Below are 22,086 nucleotides of genomic sequence, written 5' to 3'. Positions count from 1 at the left end.
ATGGAAATCTTGGGACATTTTTTTAGAGACTTCGCGAATGAGTTATTAGTATTATAAATTGTGAATTGAATTAAATGTGTAAATGTATTGTAATACCTATTTGTAATATAAATATAAATACAAAAATCGGAAAAACCCGATTAAGTCCGCCATTTAGTAGTTACATATTTGTATTTATTTATATATATATATATATATATATTTTTTTTTTATTATATATATATATATATATATGGTTTTTCCGATTTTTGTATTTATATTTATATTACAAATAGGTATTACAATACATTTACACATTTAATTCAATTCACAATTTATAATACTAATAACTCATTCGCGAAGTCTCTAAAAAAATGTCCCAAGATTTCCATACATTTTTCAAACCTTCCATTCCGTTACCGCCATAAAAAATGTATGAAAAAATGGTAACGGAATCCTTGGGATACTTTTTTTCTCCTATTAGGATTGAAAGAGTTCGCGATTCTGAGTGAAAACCACATTAAAAAAATCCAAATCCAAAAAAAAGTGGGCTGGAACAACTTTGAAAAAAAAAAAATGGCCTAGGCTCCTGTCAATCCGGATAGAATTCATCCAAGTCTTCCTGCCATCTCTTTTTTTTTCTTATCTCCCGTTAAATAACCACAAAATTAAAATTTTGAAAAAACCCCCGACTGCGACATAGCAGACCGGTTTTCATGAAACATGGCTAAGAACACTCCCGACTAACTCAGCTTTCACACAAAAAAAACTAAATCTAAATCGGTTTATCCGTTCGGGAACTACGATGTCACAGACAGACACACACACACAGACAGATAGACAAACAGACAGACAGACAGACAGACAGACAGACAGACAGACAGACAGACAGACACGTCAAACTTATAACACCCCGTCGTTTTTGCGTCGGGGGTTAAAAACCGTATCGAGACAGGGATCACTTCCCACAGTGTCCATAATAAAACAACCGCAGTTACGTCTGCGGTGGAGTCGGAACCGGATCTAGCAGTTGCGTATCGGCTGACACGTTGTGTAATCTATTTATGAGTTCAGCTACTTGAACTTCCTATTGTGGATTGATGTTATGTCGGTGAGGAATGAGGAGCGAAGTAAACAAACTTTCTAGGTGATTTGTTAACTGATTGAAGATAAAGATAAAAATTAATGAATAAGGGCATTTTCAGAATTTGGGACCTCCCCAATTAGCAAAAGTTGTTAACAAAAATTAACTCACTGTCAGTTTTGTGACGACAAAGCATAAAATCTGTCTAAAAATTTACTTTTTTCACATTCTGAATGTAGATTCTCGCTTAAAGTTTATGTAACTAACACAAAAAACAATATTTTTTTTGAAATTCATGCTTAAATATCGTCACAAAACTGACAGAGTGAGTTAATTTTTGTTAACAACTTTCGCTAATTGGAGGGTCCCAAATTCTGAACATGCCCATAACAACAAAATCAATCTGAGTTAAATCTAGGTCACGATGGCTGAAAGAACCAGACGATGTGATTTTTATATGAGATGGCAGAAATAGTTATAATTACCCCGCCGAGGAGGAATTCCATCTATTACAAGAAGTACTGCTTTTTCCGCGGTGCACTAATAAATAAAAATAAAAAGCGGATTATAAAACCGCCTTCAAAAATAAGCGCGTTACAAAACACGGAGAAACTAAAAAGCCAAAAATAATAAACCTTTCAATTCAGATTTCTTATCGTATTGCAATAAGCTAAACATCCAAATTATAAACAAATCAATTATTTTTGTAGTCGGTACCAGAGGTGCTGTTCGTCGCCTTGCTATTGCCTGTTTGCCCCACCCAACCATACACAGGCTGGTACCGACTCCAAAAATAATTGATTTGTTTATAATTTGGATGTTTAGCTTATTGCAATACGATAAGAAATCTGAATTGAAAGGTTTATTATTTTTGGCTTTTTAGTTTCTCCGTGTTTTGTAACGCGCTTATTTTTGAAGGCGGTTTTATTTTTTGTTAAAAAGTTTATTTATTTGTTGATTTTTAGTGGTTCCTAGTGATATTATATGTATCAGTCCGAATACATGTACACTAGTGAAAGAATTATCCTTTAACTCCTAACCATTGAGGAGTTGACCTTCCATCATCAGCTCAGTTGATTTTTAGTGGTTCCTAGTGATATTATATGTATCAGTCCGAATACATGTACAGTAGTGAAAGAATTATCCTTAAACTCCTAACCATTGAGGAGTTGACCTTCCATCATCAGCTCAGCCACATAAAATTATTACCATCAGACGTAAATACTGGTGTACCTTTGAAAAATAGACTAAAAACATTACATGTGCCTATAACATTTGAAGAGTTCCCTCGATTTCTCCAGGATCCCATCATCAGACCCTGACTTGGTGCCAATGGGACCATCTCGGGGTTATACCGGTTCGATCAAAAAAAAAATTTTGAAAATCGGTCCACGATTCTCGGAGATATCGAGTAACATACATACAAAAAAAAAAATAAAAAAAAAAACATTCAGTCGAATTGAGAACCTCCTCCTTTTTTGAAGTCGGTTAAAAATATTTCAACTGTATTTCAAGACGAATCAATAAATTATTAAATAAAGCCCGTGGAAGTTAATACTTAATAAAACTTGCGGAATCCTAAAACTATTGTCACGATAATTCTAATGTTTAACTGAATCAATTACTTTTTCCTTCAATATAAATATTTTAAACTTAAAATTAACTTAACTTTAAAATTACTAAACAGTTACTATTTTGATTTTGAATAACAAACGCCTTTTTAAATGGATTCTAACGGGATATTTTGAGCTAAATACGCAGATTCACAACACTTGATTGGACACTCAGCTGACAACTGTCAAATAACAGAAGCTGTCACTTTTCGCAATGTTGACACATGAGAAATCAAGTTAAGCTGCGTTCGGTTACTGCACTTGCAATTATTGTTTATGTGGATAGCTATAAGGAAAGTACGTAGTTCACGCAAAGATCGCTAGATGACACTACTGCCTTTAATTGCTTTTATTGATTAAATTATTTATTTGTAGTCCAAAAAATGTCCGAACAAGGAAAAAGTAAACTGGCAAACAGCGGTCGTAAAGCTGCAGAATGCGTGCAATGCTTCAAGTGTAAACAGTGGGTTGACATAAAAAACACTTTGCTTTGCTCACTTTGTCAGAATAGGTATGAGTTTGATTGCGCAGGACACTCAGAAAAGCTTCATCGTATAAAGACCCCAGATTCAAGAAAAAATGGAAATGTAAGGCATGTTTAGCATCACCTATACAATCAAATGTTACAGTTAGGAAAAAATGTATATCCCGAAATAATACTAAACTGGCGCCAAAACTTGGAAGCACTTCATCAGAAATAAATAAACCGTGTACCTCAAAAACGACGATGGCCTGTACGAGACCCTCGCCCTCACATGCCGAGGATGCTGAGACACGCTCCACTTCAAACATGTCATCTACTGGAGACACGCAACCTATTGCAGATTTGTTACCTACTGAGGAAAGTTTAGCATCTACGGACAATTTAACAACGGCGAATATTTTACCCACTACGATAATATTACCCGATATCAATAATTCACCTATCTTGAGTCACTCAAACATTTCAGACAGTACTACAATCCATAGTGAAGAGGAAACGCATACTTCCATGGAAAGCACATTATGTAGCCCGCAATCATCTTATTCTTTGGCAAACTTATCCGATAGTCAAGCAAACCTAAATAAAAGCTGTCCCGATGACGTCCTGGAAAGTAATTCTGAGAAACTAAAAAATATGAATATGAAAATGACAGAACTAGAAGAAAAACTAAAAAGCGCTGAACAGGAAATTGAAAACCTCTTGTTGGAAAATTCATCTTTAAAATCCACCATCGACGCATATTCTAATAAAATTAATAAATTGACTCACATTTGTCAATCTAATGGTAAAACGTCGTCTAGCAAAAAACGTAAGAAGCGCTTAGTAAAATCAAAACTAAATCTTACCCTTAATGATAGTGATGTTGATCATGATTACAGTAATAACAACTTAAACTCGAATGACGATAATATAAAAAACGATGATCGACTGCAATCACCAACGCCAACCACGAAGACTGCTCCTATCCCCTCTGCCACGGAGGTATCGCCGAAGTCACAAACGGGGAACGTCGTATCTTCGAAGAGTCTGAAGCAAACGGCGAAACTGGTAAAAGCAGCAAGCTCTACGTGTTCTCCACTAGATGGCGCCACAGATACGAATCAAGGTGATATAGCTCCAAAGAAAAATAAAATTTGCATTTTAAGTACTAATGTATACAATCGAATAACTAAACTCGCTGAATTCAAATTAAGTGAAAATTTTGATTTATGTCACTACTTGTACCCGAGCGCTGGGACTTCTTACCTACTAAACAACATACAGAATAAACTGGTGGACTACACAAAGCAAGATTATTGTATAATTTTCATAGGGGAGGAAGATTTTAAAGTTACAAAAAATTATGTTGATTTAATACTTAACATACGGAAAAGATTAGAGCGCCTTCACCATACAAATGTTATTCTTTGTTACCCAACGTATAAACTAAATCATTATTGCAGTATGTATAACATGAGACTAGAAACATTTAACCATTTACTGTATACCGACAACTGCGAACACGAATATGCATATCTGCTTGACAGCAATCGCAATCTTAATTATGACTATAGTATGTTCAAGTTTAATTCGGGTAGGGTTAATAGCCGAGGCATGAGAGAGATTTTTCATGACATTGCAAATCTTATAAATAATATTCAGACTGATAATATCAGGTCATTGCATTCTTCAAGCCCATATGCATGCCAGAGCTCTCCTCATAGATCATCAGAGTTTTTTCGTGAATAATAAAACAACTTATCACCCGGAAACACACACATTTAAAATAATGCACCAAAACATTGGAGGATTGTTGAATAAACTAGATTTAGTACAAATAATGCTACAGGAGATCTCTGACAATGAAGGAGATGTCGATGTGTTGTGTTTTAGTGAGACTTTTGTAAAAAATGACTGTGTAAAGAATATGAAACTCGACAACTTCAAGCTGGCTTCATCTTATTGTAGAGATAAAGGTAGAGGTGGAACGGCTATTTTTGTGCGGAAATCACTGGATGTTAAACCGATCGCATTTGTGTCTGAATTATCATCGGCCCATTTCTTTGAATGTTGTGGCACAGAGATTTTGGGATTGGACATTATAGTTATAGTTATTTACAGAGTGCCAGAGAACACTAAAGCTAACATAGGATTATTCTTTCACAAACTTAACAAATTGGTTTTTCAATTAACTACTAAATACAAGAAAAAAAAGTTAGTATTATGTGGCGACTGGAACATAGACATCTTAAAGGACACATTGTTTGCAAAAGATCTTAGGGATATCTTATTAAGTGGTGGTTTTGAACTGCATATAAACACACCGACTAGACTCAATGCATGTCTCGATCAGATAGCTACGAACATGAAACAAGTAGAAGCGTTTACTCGCAGTCTCTACTTATCTGACCATGACACTGCTCAATTTCTGACTTTCAGTGTTAAAAAAGCTAAGTCGTTTATTACCTGGTTTGAGTACAGAAGAGATTACAGCAGTGACAACATATGTAAGTTTAAAGAGTGCCTTGCTGCCTTGTCATTCTCGGATGTGCTAAGTGTAAGTGATGCGCAGGACTCTTTTACAATATTCTATGATTTGCTGTGCCTCTTTTTTAATCTCTGCTTCCCATTAATAAAAGTACGAGTAAGCAACCGACGTAGAAATTTAAACTGGCTTACTAAAGGGATCAAAAATCCTGTTTTGTAAAACGCAAGTTACATATTATGTGTAGGTACAAAGGCAGAAATCACAAACTTAACAAAATCCAATTGAAACGCTATAGCCGCATTTTAAAAAAATGTATTAAAAAATCACAGCAGTTGCGTAATAGTCAGTACATACAATCAAATAAAAATAAGTGTAAAGCCACGTGGAATTTGATTAATAATAGTAGTTCGTATAGTGACCATGACAATGATATTAATTCTTTGACCTACAATAATTTGACATTCAATGATCCCCAAGACATCTGTAATATTTTCAATGATTTTTTCATAGATATAATTAAAAAACATGTCTCCTTGAATGGCCAACATAATAAAATGAATTGCTGTAATAATCGTGCTAACTCTATGTTTCTGAGGCCTGTTGATGACCAAGAGGTATTTAAACTGATTATGCAATTGAAAAGCAGCAAGTCTTGTGGCTATGATGACATTTCAACAATTTTACTTAAAAATAATGCTATATATTTATGCCGTCCCATGGCGCACTTAATTAATCTTTCATTTATCCAGGGCATTTTTCCTAAACAATTAAAGATGTCTATTGTTAAGCCACTTTTTAAGAAAGGCGACAAAAAAGATCCAAATAATTATAGGCCTATTACTTTGGTTCCTGTCATCTCAAAGGTCATTGAGAAGGCTATGTTTGTGAGACTATCTGAATACTTGGAATTAAATAAAATTCTATCACCAGACCAATTTGGATTTCGAAAAGAACGGTCAACTGAACTAGCTTGCTTTGAATTTATCAAGGACATAACACAGACTATTAATGAGAAATTACCTGTAGCATGTATTTATCTCGATATGAGCAAAGCCTTTGACTGCGTCAATCACTCGAAACTCCTTTACAAGCTTGAATATCATGGTATCAGGGGTAATGTTTTGGATTGGATGAAAAGTTATTTAACTGACCGAGCACAGTGTACGGAAATTACGAGAATGGTCACAGAAGAGAACAACCTTCTAAAGAAAAAGTTTAGATCTGTGTATCGGGTTAATGGAACAGGGGTACCACAAGGGAGTAATTTGGGCCCTTTATTATTTTTATTGTATATAAATGATCTTCCACTATCAACATCGCAAAGATGCGTCATTTTTGCAGACGACACTACTTTAATAGTGAAGGGAAGTGATATAAATAATTACGAAGCGGACATAAATAAAGCATTGGCAGATGTTAATTCATGGTCAGAGTGTAATTACCTCCATATTAATGTTAATAAGACTTTGTTTACACAATTTCACCATCACAATTCAAATTTAACTGCAAATCTTGCTATTAGTCTGAATAATGTTCCAATTGTAGAATCTCATAGTGCTAAATTCTTAGGTTTGACAATTGATGAAAATTTAAACTGGAAACACCATGTCGACGCAGTGTGCTCTAAACTAGCGCGATTTGTATTTGCCCTCAAAAATCTAACACATACTGTTTCCGCACAAGCCGCAATAACAGCTTACCACGGATACGTTTCCTCTACTCTGAATTACGGCCTATTATTGTGGGGTAACTCTGTGGAAGTTCAGAGGGCTTTTATACTCCAGAAAGCTTGTGTACGAGCATTGGCTGGCGCTAAATTTGATGCCCCATGCAAACCTCTATTCCAAAAGTTTCACATTCTCCCACTAGCTTGCATGTATATTTTGAAAGTGAGTCTGTTTACAATTAACCACCCGGATTATTTTACAAAGCGTGAAGTAATGTTTACAAGACAACTCCGGGCTCAATACCAACATCTTCTTTACCAACCAGCATGCAACTCTGATGTATATAAGAGAAATGCATTTAACATGTGTATTGTAATTTTTAACAACCTCCCTAAATATTTAAGAATGTTAAACGGAAATGAGTTAAGGATAAAATTGACTGAGTGGCTACTTGGACACTGTTTTTACTCAGTTAAGGATTATTTGGAATGTAATGAGGATTGCTGATTTGGTGTTGACATAAATTATTTTATTGCTTTAGCTTTTGACAATTCTGGAATAATACCCTAGTTTATAATTATTACTTTTCATTCATTGACTATCCTAATTCTACTTTACTGTCATTTTTATATATACTTTTTTTTTTAATTGTATAATGATTGCATGCTCATAGTTAGTTAATTAGTACTCGTACCTTCATGTACAAACTGTAAATAATTTGCATGTTGATGTTATGTCGACGGGATACTGTGACTAAATATTTTACTTATAAGATCTTATTGTAACGTATTCATGCAAATAAATATTTCTATTCTATTCTATTCTAATAAACATTTCCTAAATCAATAAATATCACTTTCGTACAACTTTTGCCACTACATTGGTCTTCCTAGTCGCCATCAGATATATCTAAGCGACTAAGGTGCTCAGAAACATCTGGGCACGCCTCTATTAGGCTACTAGACTCATATCGAATTCGGTACAATAAATGATGTGTTCTGTAGTATTTGACATAAAAAACCAATATTTATATATTTTGGGTATTAAAAATGTATGATGACTACGTATTTTCGATGGAAAATGTGTGCATTTTTTTATTTATTTTGGCCACCGAAAACGCTGTCAGCGATTTAGTGACGTCATCGAGTTCGAACCATACTTCATGTCAAAACAATCACTGACATATTGAACTTTATGGCTTCATACTTAAAAAGTCAGAAGATGTTGTTTTCGAATATAATGACCTGATTCACAGATAATCTATGGATTAACATGACTGTGTTGTTTCCACCTGATTACGTAAAAGTATACTTTAAAAATATTTTTTTTGTTTTTAAGTCATAATAAAATATGGTAATATTTTATTTCGGTTAATTGAATAGTAAAAAAGGGTCAAGTAGCCTATTCCAAGGCGTTAGAGTAAATGTTCAGACATTTTTAAGCACCTCGGCCGCTTCGATATATTTGATGGTGACTGGCGACTGTTCCAAGAATGTTGCACGAACAAACACGTAACTACCTACACATGGATAGTTATTTATTTACACTAACAAGTCTAACAATATATTATAGTCACGCAACCGACTATATAAAAAGTGTGGCTAAGCTTTAATTATATCGATTGGAATTTTATCAATTATCGGATCGCACGCGCTCGGTTGATCTTAGATTGAGTTTTCCGGTACATTAAATGGGTGTGTGTAATTTACTTTATTCGCCTTGACTGTACGCACCCATATAGCTTAAAAATTTAAGGGGCTCCACACGGTTTTCATCGATTTTTGACAAGTTTTGAGTTGAAATTCCTAAATTTGCACCACATATATAATTATAACTCCAACGGCCATAAAAGATTGAAATCTTTTATCTCTATTCGTAAGAGCCCTATTTTGAAATAAGTTATTACTTCTTTATTAATGATGTTTTTTAAACATGGTCTAAATAAACACTTTAATCGAAGTTTGAATTTAGTGAAGGTTGTCACATACATAAAGTCGACAAGTTTGGATCGACCTTTGACTTTTTTAAAAATTCAAGAGAGATTTTAATTCAAAAGTTATGACCAAAAAACCATTTTTGACCCTAAAATTGTTCAACTTTGATGCCAAATATCACAGAAACAATGAGCTGTGGAGTAATTATGAGACACTATTTTGTTTAAAGATGATGCTGTTAAACGATAGGCTTTAGAAACTTCATAATATCAATGGATTTAAATAGAAGGTCATTGGCGCAGGGAACGCCCTTAAGTGCAAGCCCAATCAAACATTTCAATTATTGTATATCACTTTCACGTTTAAGACTTCAAGTACCTAAACAAACATAAGTAATGTGTGATTGAAAAAAAAACAACAGCTGTTGGTATTGAATGGTATACATATGATAAAGAATAGGCATCTATAATACGTTTTTCAAATAGTATTATTAGGTAATAAGTAAGATCTTATCGTTTCAAAGGGTTTAAGCAAAGCTTGAGTTGATGGTACACGACTTTTTATTACAAACCCTAATTTCTTAAACATTTTATTTGAGGATTTTTACTTATAGGAAAACGCACATCTACATATATATAAAATCTGTATAACTGATACATTTTCTCGTCACGTATACAAACACCTGTCACCGCGTCAAGTGACAAACCATAAATCCCAATTTCTTGCGATAACGCGATACAATTCGAATTCAGCGACATACCGTTCGGGTTGAGGAATGCATTATCACGTGTAATGAGATGTTTTGCGCACGTAATCGCCGTGATGGGTGAGAAAATATTTGTTTGCAAAATTGTGCAAAAAGTGATAAAGAAACTAGTAAATGATGTGTTTTATTAGGTGTTATCGCTTCAGAGAAATAGCAAGTGGATTTAAGAGATAAGCAATACAAATAACAAGCAAAATGAGAGTGATGTATATTTTCATTTCTTATTTATGTTTCAGTCAGTTTTCAGAGTCATATAATTTTTTTATTACTTATATTCCTTGGCATTCTGTCTCATAAAATCTTAAATCATTGTCGATATAGTCAAACCAATTTAGGTTGCCAGTGATTTTGATAGCGCACACTGTGTGTTATTTAAAACGTCAACCCTCTATTCAGCAATTCCCGTCAACTTTGTACAATGCCACGTCAGCAAATTTTAATTGATCCTATTTTGTTACCAATATTTAGTAATATAGTTCGACTTTCGTAAGATATATACAGGATAATTGTTATAATTAAGAAAATATAGATACTAGAGAACCTTAATGACGAAATAAAACTTAATATAATCTCAATTAATCAACAAAATCTTGGTAACAAAATAGGAATTAATAAAAACAAATTTAAATTTTCCCTTAATTTTTGTACAAAGTTGACGGGAATTGCTGTATTAAATTATAATATTTAGGTACTTAACACTTGAACATGGCTATCCAGATCGTTGCCAACATAGTATAGCCAAACCATGCTATCTACAAACGTTTACGATGTAGCTAAGTCTGCACAGAATGAGAAGGAACATGAAACACTCAATACATATAATAACAAAAATATATCTTTAAGGAAGATCGCCATATCGCAAACAAATCTACATACAAATATCTTTTTAATATTCTATTATGGAAACATTGAACGCTTTCCGCATATGAAAATAATGATCGGACTGCTGCCAAGTTGTTCCAAGAAATTCGCGTAAAAATCCGGAGGCATTGTTACCTTGCAATTGTGAATTTAAAATGCAAAACACGTTATAACGCAATCCATTTCATTGTTTTTAATATAAACAAACACTTGCTTCGATAATATTTTTTTAAGTTTTAAGACAGTAGAAATAAAAAAAAAGCTCATCAAAACCTCTATAAATGCAAATAAGGAATTGGTAGAAATTTTGAAATTGAAACTGAATTTGAAACATAAGAGGTGAGAAAATAATGCAGCAAATTATTAGCCACTTAATATCTAATCTACTTAGAAAATTGTGTACATTTAAATCTGTTGCTTCTCCTAATAAATAAAGTAAGATTAACATCCAATCTTTATACGTTCATCGTAATAACGTACTATCTTATAAACACCTAAATTCCAGACAGAGCAACAAAAGTGAGTTTGATAAACGTATTGGAGCAGCATTCAACGAAGCGATAGCACGCAGCAAAAACACCACAACACAACACAACGCAAACCAGAACAATGCAGATGAAATCGAAAGTTCCTAGCTAATCATTTCAATTGTGTTGGATAAAAAGACCTTACCTTATCAGCTACTGGAACATAATTGTATCAAATTTCATATTGCCAGGACATAAATACCTAAACCATGCATTACAAAAAAAAGTCAAAATGAATCCGGCAACTGTACGGAATAGTCCAATTGTTTTGTTGTGCAGTAGAGACAGGGCTTCGCAACGCGTAGCTGGGTAATTGCAATTTTGCACCATTAGCCGGTGCACCGTTTCAAAACTGCAGTTGCCACACTGCGGAATGAGCTGTTGTTATGCGGCTTTATTAACACTATACGGTACGTGTGTATCTATTAATGTAGAACCAATAGGTACATTTCACTCAAATATGTTATAAGTAAGAGTGTATCGACTAGCATGGTATCCATACTAATATTATAAATGGGAAAGTGTGTGTCGGTTTGTTAGTCCGTCTTTCACGGCAAAACGGACCGACGAACTGACGTGATTTTATAAGTGAAGATAGTTGAAAGGATGGAGAGTGACACAGGCTACTGTTTGTCTCTTTCTAACGCGAGCGAAGCCGCGGGCAAAAGCTAGTGGACATATAATCCGACGGGGTGAAGGTCACGTGACGAGAAAGATAGGCACCATCGGCAACACTGTCGGCACACAGCCTATTGATGGTTAGTTAAGAGCATGTGGATTGGAAGGAAGTAACGGGAGAGGAAAACCGAAGAAGAGGATTGTGAGCAAGATATGAAACGAAAGCAAGTTAATGTTGAGATGACGGGTGATAGAGATGTATGGAAGAGGATGATATGCTTCTCAGTCACTGGGATAAGGGCAAGAAATAAGAATGATGACTCAAATATTCCCTTAAACTATCTAAAAGAAGAAAATGAAGTAAAATCACTTTTGGTAACGCATTGGACCGGCAATCCAAGGATGTGGGTTCGAGTCCCACGTTGGCCAGAGTCGATCACTGTTGATTTTTTCATTGCGATTGATGTCTGCATTTATAATTTGCAAAATCACTTTTCAGACATTAATATTCCAAAGAAACTAACTCTTCACATTCACTGTTAAATCAATGATCCGATTTTGTACAAACTTGGTATAGATATCGTTTAAGTTACCAGAGAATTATAAACCCTAGTGTATATGTAATATCATCATAATTACCATCCAATTTGACACTATAGGCTGAAAGCAGTGTTTCTCAATTTCAACTATAAAACAAATACTTAAAATTCGCATTTATAATTATTAAATTCAACAATCAACAATGCTATGGTCATTGTCATTGATGATATTGACACAATAGATTATTTATTTGACAGCATATAAAATGAATGGAAACACAAATGTATTTTTATGCCCACGAGGTCTACCTAATGGACTGGTCAATGACACTAATATATGATTTATTACTGTAAGAGAAACCTCAATACATATACAAATTAACGAAGCATGTGAAAACACACCTGTACAGTAGCAGAGGTCACAACGATGTATTATGCTGTGTTACTTCATCTATCTCTATCAAATTGCGTATGATCTTACTCTCAATGGATATAGTGGCTGTTCTCAAACTTATTATACGTCATTTTTTAGGGTTCCGTACCAAAAAGGTACAACAGGAACCCTTATGGTGCGACTCTGTCCGTCTGTCTGTCCGTCTGTCACATTCCTAAATATCTCGAGAACTACTAATGCTATCAACTTGAAATTTGGAATAGTTGTGAACATTATAATCCTCTACAAATAGAAAGTATAATTTTTTTTAATATATTAATTTTAATTGTAGAAAATGGCCAAAATGAAAGGGGGGCAAACTGTAAATTTCAAGTTACTAGGTCAAGTGTGGTATCGTTGGAAAGAGCTCAAATTGAACGTAAATAAGCTATTTTTTATAATTTTTTTGTTGTGGAAAAAAAAGAATTTTGAAGGAAAATGTAAAAAAAAATACCGTTCCCCCCCCCTTATCTCCGAAGTTTACCAACGAAAAATTATGAAAATTTTAGTAAACATTGGTTTTATGCTACAGGAAAAATATAATCGTGTTTGTATTTTGAATACTTTTTTTTAATTCACAAAAAACTTTTCAGATTTTTACTTTCAATTTACCCACCCTTGCGGATGTATATCGTACTTCAAGTTAATACGAGATGTTACGTAAACCATCTTCTGTCCAATAAAGTAAAAATTGTTTAAATCGGTTAACATTATAAAGAATTATCCCTGAAAAACCAGGTCGCGCAAATTAGTTAGCAAATTGACCGGGAGATGGCGCTATACACTATAATACTCATTAGTGCCTATACTTTTGTCTTCTAGTCAAGTCCTTAGAGTTATATGAAAATATCAGATTATTTTTACTAGGTAGTTTGAAAGAAAGTTTGTACGGAACCCTCGGTGGGCGAGTCCGACTCGCACTTGGCCGGTTTTTTTTTTTCTTTAATTGGAATTGAGGAAAGGCATGGAATAATTCGCATAACATCCAGTAGACCTCTGTGGCGAAGTTGGTCATTTAAAAAAATATTTTCTTTATATAAGAGTTCATAACTCGGATACATGTAAAAGTACGCCAGGACTTACGACAATGAAAACATTGAAACGTGTAATTCTTATTAAGGATAATTGGCTACACAAAAAAGCAAGAAAAGCTTTCAAGATTAAAACAAATTTCTTTGCAGCGGCCAAAATTCGCTGACATTTCATTCAACGATAATAATATGTTGTCCTAACATTACTATCATCGTAAACTTTTAAACACAGCCCGTATAACCAGGGGCGGCTCACTCCGCGATCCTTTCACCGCGCTACAAGTACATGCCGGCGGCCGCGAGTTCGCGGCCCATTCACTGGCGACGACCTTCGCGCGGCGCAATAGAATTCAATGTCGTCTGCACGCGTGCGGTCCGTTTGTTAATGTAGGTAAGAATTTAGAATGGCGGCGTTGTGTGAACATCAAAGGAGTGAGCCTTCTGTACTTGTACTATTATATATTCTGTGGTATAACCAAAACTCGAAGCACCTAAGTGGAAATATTACAATAATATAGCTCATATAACCCGGCAACCTTCAAATCAAGAGTGAACAGGCATCTTCTGGGCGAGCTCACTCCATCGTAGGCCACGTCTTTGCCTTTGGCTAGTCTGTGGTCAAGAGTAAGCCCATTTATAATAATAAAAAAAAAAAAAAAAAAAACTATCCATGACGAAGGTTAACGTAACTGGCTAATTGGGGCATTCTTTAAAACGCCTACCAGTTACCATATAACACATAATTGTACACTTTATACCTTAGCAATAAGACTATGTTAGTTAACCGTACCGTGTCAATATGTAATGTGCCTGCCTTGTACATCTAATGCATTTTACGAATGAAGATATACCTACTGTAATAGCGAAAATCTTATTTAATAAGAGGTCTAATTTTAGCTCAATGCGGTAGACGTTAATTTGTGCTCAAGTTTTTAGTATTTTCAAGTGTATATGAACATTGAACAACTCATTTTTTTTTGGTAATTTTAACTTCCGAGACCCGTTGTCACTATTCCCTGCCCTTGACATATTCATTTAGGGTCCCCAGTATCACCACAGCATATATTTTTGCTTCATAATTATTGATTTTGCATTTAGAATTTGCTTTCTTTTCAAAATATATCATAACTTTTCCTAGATTAGCCTTTTCTGTTCAGCATCCAATCGAAATCGTTGCATCAGTAAGCGATTTTATTCATCATTTCAATGTTTTCGCTATTCCGCTCAAATTAAACGACAATTTTACTATAGAAAGGTCTAACAACAATTGCATGCAAAATATGCAAATAGTAAAACGAGTTGACACTAATTGACTATTACATTGGCGGAAAAGCAAACCAACACTAAAATTGTACTTTCAGATCTTTATCACTGTTTATGTTTATAAATCACTGACTGTCGGTGACTCCATTTTATTCACGATTTGCTTCATGAGGCGTATCAATTTTCTTTAATGCATTGTCTTTATTGATAATATGACGGTTAAATAATAACTTCGACGAGGTGACTCATTTTAGTGGAAACGCCATTGTTTATTTTGTCTTCGTATCTGTCAAAAATTGGTAAACAACTTTGAGGAGTCAGGGGTTAAACAATTTTGGAAATCACTTCGTCGCCATAATGTTAACATCTAATGCATTTGTTATATTGATAAAAACATCATATTAGAAACCAATATCTTATAAATTCTGGTGCCAGATTTAATGGTCAGCAATCAGCCCGGTATCTCGTTCGAGGGTTTTGGTCTTTCGTAAGGTGTTGCTCACCAAAGCCGTTACTAAAACTCTTTCAATTGGCTTTAAATGCTCATAATCCGTGTATACTCATTCCCGTTCCAAAGCGGGAATCCCTTTTCTAGGAAGAAGTGGACACGGAAGCAGTAGGCCGCCTAGCACATGAAGCTGGTAGTGGTAAAACATTTTGAGAATAAATATGTTCTTTTTAATGCCTTACAGACATGTCTTGACATATTTCCGACTAAGCTTCAAATTGAATTATCGCAAGATAATGAAAACAGTCGTGCTCTGGAACTAACGAGCCATCCCACAGCTGCTGCTATCATCCGATCACGGACTTCATAACCAGTGACGGTAAAACGGCGTCTCGCAATTGGCTCGGAAACCTAGATATTAAGTGCTTTATGGTTTCCAGTCACGCCCAGTAATCCTGCAATGATACATTATTTTCTAGTAAAGAATTCCTCAATGGTTCGAGTGTCCTAAATCTGTAAGGCGTAGGCGGTTCAGGCGATCTGTCATTTTACTAATAAAATTGGTAGATATTGATCGTATAAATTGGTAGTTATTGGTATTGGTTTTTCCGGTCTAGCCTAGCGCGTAGTGACCCTGCCTGTTATGCCCCGGTCCCGGGTTCGAATCCCGCGGTAAGGACATTTATTTGTGTGATGATCACAGATGTTCCTGAGTCATGGATGTTTTCTATATATATAAGAATTTGTATATTATATATATCGTTGTCTCAGTTACCTGCAACACAAGCCTTCTTGTGCTTACCGTGGGACTCAGTCAATCTGTGTAAGAATGTCCCATAATATTTATTCATTATTTATTATTGATTGATAAATCGACTCGCAGCTGAAATGATAAACCCCCACCAGGCGCAAACGTACAATTAAATTCCTTCAGAGTTTCTATATTAAAATTAATCAAATCTTGGCACTCTTAGGTGCTTCATGTTCATATCATACACATTTATATTCATATCTATCATTCCTTGAAACACATACCTACATATTCAACAATAATTAAAAACAACGGAAGACATTCTACATATTTCAATGGCAGAATAACACTGTTAATCGTTTTAGCGCGAAACAATTATTTTAGTTTACGTTTGTTTTTCGAACTAATGTTGTTCTGTACTGATCTTAAACAAAAAAGGTCAATAACCTTTCTAGACAACGATACAAGAACAGAAACGACACATCTCTCTGCACCTCATCCTCATAAATCTAATTTCGGCAGCTGTGTAAATGCAATCACAACCCCCATTCGGAAGCCATGTAACAGATCTATTGTTGAACTACACAACCAAACTAAAGAAGATTTAAAGGCTCAAGACTAAGTATACAACCACACTAAAGAAGACTAAACGGTTCAGATTATAAGAGCGATGTTCAGAATCTGTGTAAGAACATAAGAACACGCAACAAACGAGAGTATTCGCCGCACGACTCCGCGTGTCATTAAGCGTAATTCTTGCCTATTGTAGATGGCACTGGAAATGACTGCGGGTTATGTAAGCTTGTACGGTAAACATCAATCAGCATAATGGCGAACGGTAAGCATAGTGGCACTAAATATGACAAATGGCTAGGGGGCACTGTAGGGATTTATCCAATTTTGTAGATTGCAGAACATGCAGAATAAGATCAGCTCGATTTAGTTGTGAAATACTTAATTCATAATTAAAGAAAGTTACATGTCGGTAAAGAAAATAAGATCGGTAGAACGAGACGACGATGGTAATATCGTAACGTTTAATGAGTGTGGAAAAAATATGTATTAAAGAGTGAAATCATGAACAGTGAAGTTACAGATAACAAATCACAAATAAAAAGCAAAAGAAGTAAACATAGAAATAGAATCCTTTTTGTAAACTAAATCCAAGATAACCTCTAAACACTAAAACACAAGACACCAAACGATATAATGCACCCTGTAATTATAAAAACACCGTATAATTACCTACGCGTACACGTCAAAGCATTTGCGGTTACTGTTCCGAGAGAATGCACACTGATGTCAAAAGAAGCCATGTACTGTAGTACAATAAAAGTAAGGTTGCATTTTGAACGGGAGGGTTGCAACTGACACTGATCAGACAAGAATGCAGAACATGTTAAAACCGCAAAGGTAGAGCATGACATAACAGACCGCGATCAATCATTGTAACTTGAACCACAAATTAATTTGTTTATTAAAAATGTTTAAGTAAAATTTACGAAGGAAGTATGCAAGGCTAAATAGGTAAGATTAATATCAAATTGCTTCCTAAGATAAAGGTAAAAACCTTAACTATCGAAACTGTATAATACAGTTGTAACACTATCTATACTAATATTATACATGGGAAAGTGTGTGTGTCTGTTTGTTTGACCGTCTTTCACGGCAAAACGGAGCGACGAATTGACGTGATTTTTTTCAGTGGAGATAGTTGAAGGGATGGAGAGTGACATAGGCTAATTTTTGTCTCTTTCTAATGTGAGCGAAGCCGCGGGCAAAAGCTAGTAATAAATATAAGTAGGAACACTTATACAACTGGTAAACGGATTTAAAGATTCCAATGTAGCTTACTGTTCTTAGCAATTTATTTGTTCTTAAGCGACCATAATTCAACCAACTCTTGCCTAGCAAGTAGCAAAAATAAGACTTGATTCGGTAATCCTCCGATGATCTTTAAAATTGGCACAATAACATAAAAAATCGATACAAATGTTATGTGTGCGAATGTAACAAGATGTATTTTTTGTACACATTAAGATGTAATCACCAATAAGCGGTCTATTCAGAAAAGCCGCTAGCATTTTACGTAATTAAATTAGAAATGCAAAACCATTTTGGACAAAGCCTAAAGCTATTGGACTTGATCGAGCACCTGATCCGGCCACACACATCAAAACACTGTTACTAATATTTATGCAACTTAAAACCTTACAACAAGAGAATGAGACTTGATATTGTTTGTACTTTAGATTTGACGGAACGCCTACAGTAACAATTACAATTAATTGTGTTAAGCAAGAACCGCTAAGAGCCAAAATTGCAAACTAAATAAATAGTAACCAGTGAAAGGAAGACGGGAGATATAATCAAAGGTCAATTAAATTTAATACAGTCATTAAAAATACATGATTAATCAGAAGACGACGTTGAACATCTACGCCCATGGGTTCCCAGCGGATCTATATCGGAATCCCTAAAGTTTTTTGAACTATTTTTACATTGCCTTATATTTTTTGGCATAATGATCATTTGGCCTAATTTAAATGTCCTAATATTGTTTCGCCTAACGCCGTTAAACCCACTTTTTTAGAAGCGATTCGGATTTGTGTGAGGTTACGGTTCTAACCTACCTTTCTAACAGCGAATCGGTTCTGGGTAATGTCATTTTTGGGGCAAAATTTAAATTATGCCAAATGATCGTTAGGCCAAAAGAGCGTTAGGCATTTCATAATTCGGCCAAATGAGTTAGGCCAAGTGATTTTCGAACAAACGTTATTAGGGATTCCGAGGGAGACCCGGTCCCAGCACGCATATTTCTTTATACAGAAATCGCGAAGCATATGATCAATGTAACCAGTGACTGAAATGCTGGCGACTGCCTCCCACAACTTCCCATAGCGATTGTTGTGATACAGCGAACAAATGACACCAGTAGCCTTGGTACAGTACATTTTTATACTTAGGTACTTAGTCTTAATGTGTAAATTTTCTTATGCAAATGAAAATTACATCTGAAATTGTACACAGCTCCGCACACGACGATTGAAAATTTGTAGAAACTCAGAATTATTCCGAAACACAGCTGATCATGAATGATGACGGTGTTAATGGCCTTACATTCACACGAAGATATCGCCGGTGCGGATTAATAACTACTAGTTTACATTCAAGTGGAAAGTGAACTGTCATCGAGAATGAGAGTTGGAAGTTGGAACAAGATTCTAGATGACGAGTATGTAAAGATAACTGAGAGAAAGAATTACGAAGCACATTCCGTAAATAGGTCATACAGTTGAGAACGCTTTCTTTTTTCACAATAATCACGATAGTTTCAATTCAAAGCCTTGTACAAGTTGTAAAACATTGCATTGATGTCCCAATTTTTCAAAAAGTTAAATGTAAAATGTATTCACTTCATGTCCGTAATTACACTGCTATTGACATCTTTAAACAGTTCAATGTTCCTATCGATTACTCTTTACAATTTCACCTTGATGCCGAAGATTTAATCGACAGTTAATTATTTAATGTACCATCGTTGGAGCCTTGAGATCGTCACGGTTGTTAATCTGTCAATATTAAACTATGATTAGCACAGCAACCTATAAGTACTTATCTCGCAGCTTGCATTTTGCCCGTGTGGTGACTGGTGACCGGTGACGGGTTAAGAAATACACTACCATCTTTTGCTCCCTTTGGTGCCGACTGTGCCAAGTATGTGATACATGGGTGTCATGGGTTCCATTGTCGTATGGGCGATGAGCTAACAAGCTATTACTGCAATATCACTATTTCGTTTTCTTTCAACCCCTTAATTGCTGGTACTAGAGCAGTTTCAAATTATACATCTTGCAGATCAATTTACCAAAGTTTATTTTCTGTTTCTGCATTGTCTCACAAACACAAATAACATTGCGTATTTGTTTATCCATTGTTAATAATTGATCTAGCAACAGTATTTAGAGTTTTAGCTACCGTTGCTTAATTAGTAATCGACGATTTTGCCATTATAAATTTATTCACGGTTTTTAAAATACAATTTTAAACAAACATTGTGAAACAACCGTCTGCAGAATGTGAACTAATCTAAACATCTGCAACATGTCTGAAATGGGAGGAATGACCGCGTAATAATAAAAAGTTCTTTGCCCTATGTTTAGGGCCCAAGTGTCAACGCCAATTTCAGATTTTGTTCTACCCTAGGGCGCAAAGCACTTTCACTAATCTTTGAACGCACTTTAGTTAAAGCTCGGCCACACATGCGCGTTTTGATAGCGTAGGCGGAGCGGTAGCGGAGCGTCAGCGAAGCGCAACGATAGCAGTGCGCCGGACGAACGCTGGCGTTGCGCCCAGCGGACGCCGGCGGGAACTAACGCGGATTGCGAGCGGAATGCGCGCGGATTGCGAGCAGAACGCCAGCGTTCCGCCGGCGCACCGCTATCATTGCGCTCCGCTAACGCTACGCTATCAAAACGCTTTATGTGTAGCGGAGGCTTTAGAGCGTAGAATTTTGTAGTCCAACTCACGCCTGTATATCCAAAGGGGGTAGACAAAGTACATGACTATTCAAAACTGCTCAAGCTCCACTCATAGCAATCAAGAGGTTGAAAGATAACATTGTGATATTGCAATGATAGGTTGCTAGGCCATCGCTCACTCCACAACTTCCCAATACCATGAATCTACAGTCGTCTTCTACAACACCCAAGGGAAGAAAAGGGGTGATGAAATTGTTTACCCGTCACCACAAAAGCAATTTCGAATTTGAAAGAAAAGGTCAATGCCGTATAATTTCCTTATTTAATCGCTTCGGTATCTTATTATCTACTAGCATTTGTTTCAACTCGTCCTGTAACCTCGGCTTTGGTTGTTAGCCTTCGCTCAGTTAAACAATTAGTAGCATTTGTTTACAAATCAAATTACATTTTGTCCAGTTCAATGCTACTCGTGTTTGATGGAGCACTTCATTTGTTTTTATGCTAATCAATATTCTGTGACATGATACGTCATAAATCAGTTATTGTATTTTTGACAGTTAATATAAATGGTAATTTATACAAATAAATATGCTTGTGTAATAAAATGGCATTATCAGTTAGATATTACCTCTATTTTATAAGAGTCGTTAGCTACACTACACTTCACATAAAACATAACAGTTTTAGCGTAACAAAGTTTCGTAAACAATGTAATTAAAAATATAACTCCAAAGTTATTCTTCTTTAATCCTAGAAGTATCAATATTAAACTAAATTAAACTTACCACATTGATCTTCCCGAGTATATGGTTAATCTGGTCTTTGCTGCACATTTTCTCGATCTCTCACTTTGTCCGGTGCTGGTCACTATCACATCTTCATCACTGGGTTTGTCAAATTTACTAACTAAAGTTCACTGGAAACAAAACAATTTTTTATTGATGCTGTGAAATACAGTTCTTTAATTTTTGTATCTGTAGTGGATATTGCAAGGTGCTTACTTATGTAGATAGAAAAGACAAATAGAAGAAATTTAAAAACGTTTAAAGCCATATTTCAGCATAGTAACTTCAACTACCAAAGATACTTAAATAGAGATGGCAACACCAATATAGAAAGATCAGGTGTTAACGCTAAACT

General features: G+C 35.2%; 1 protein-coding gene across 5 annotated transcripts in view; it reads right to left on the bottom strand.

The window, feature by feature from the left end:
• Positions 1-22,086, bottom strand: part of LOC125235312 (disheveled-associated activator of morphogenesis 1-A) — a 224,622-nt gene that overhangs the window by 93,853 nt on the left and 108,683 nt on the right. For 4 of the 5 annotated variants that reach the window (XM_048141843.1, XM_048141838.1, XM_048141842.1 and 1 more), the window contains exon 2: positions 21,732-21,862. The exons of the other annotated variant lie outside the window; for it this stretch is intronic. In XM_048141843.1, coding sequence (XP_047997800.1) covers positions 21,732-21,779 — 48 coding nt within the window. In that variant the 5' untranslated portion in view covers positions 21,780-21,862. The remainder of the gene's footprint in view (positions 1-21,731; positions 21,863-22,086) is intronic. 5 annotated transcript variants of the gene reach the window in all.

This window comes from Leguminivora glycinivorella, chromosome 17, assembly GCF_023078275.1.
Source record: "Leguminivora glycinivorella isolate SPB_JAAS2020 chromosome 17, LegGlyc_1.1, whole genome shotgun sequence".
Classification (NCBI taxonomy): domain Eukaryota; kingdom Metazoa; phylum Arthropoda; class Insecta; order Lepidoptera; family Tortricidae; genus Leguminivora; species Leguminivora glycinivorella.
Note: the sequence above shows the minus strand (reverse complement) of the source record. Positions and strands in the feature narration are given on the sequence as shown.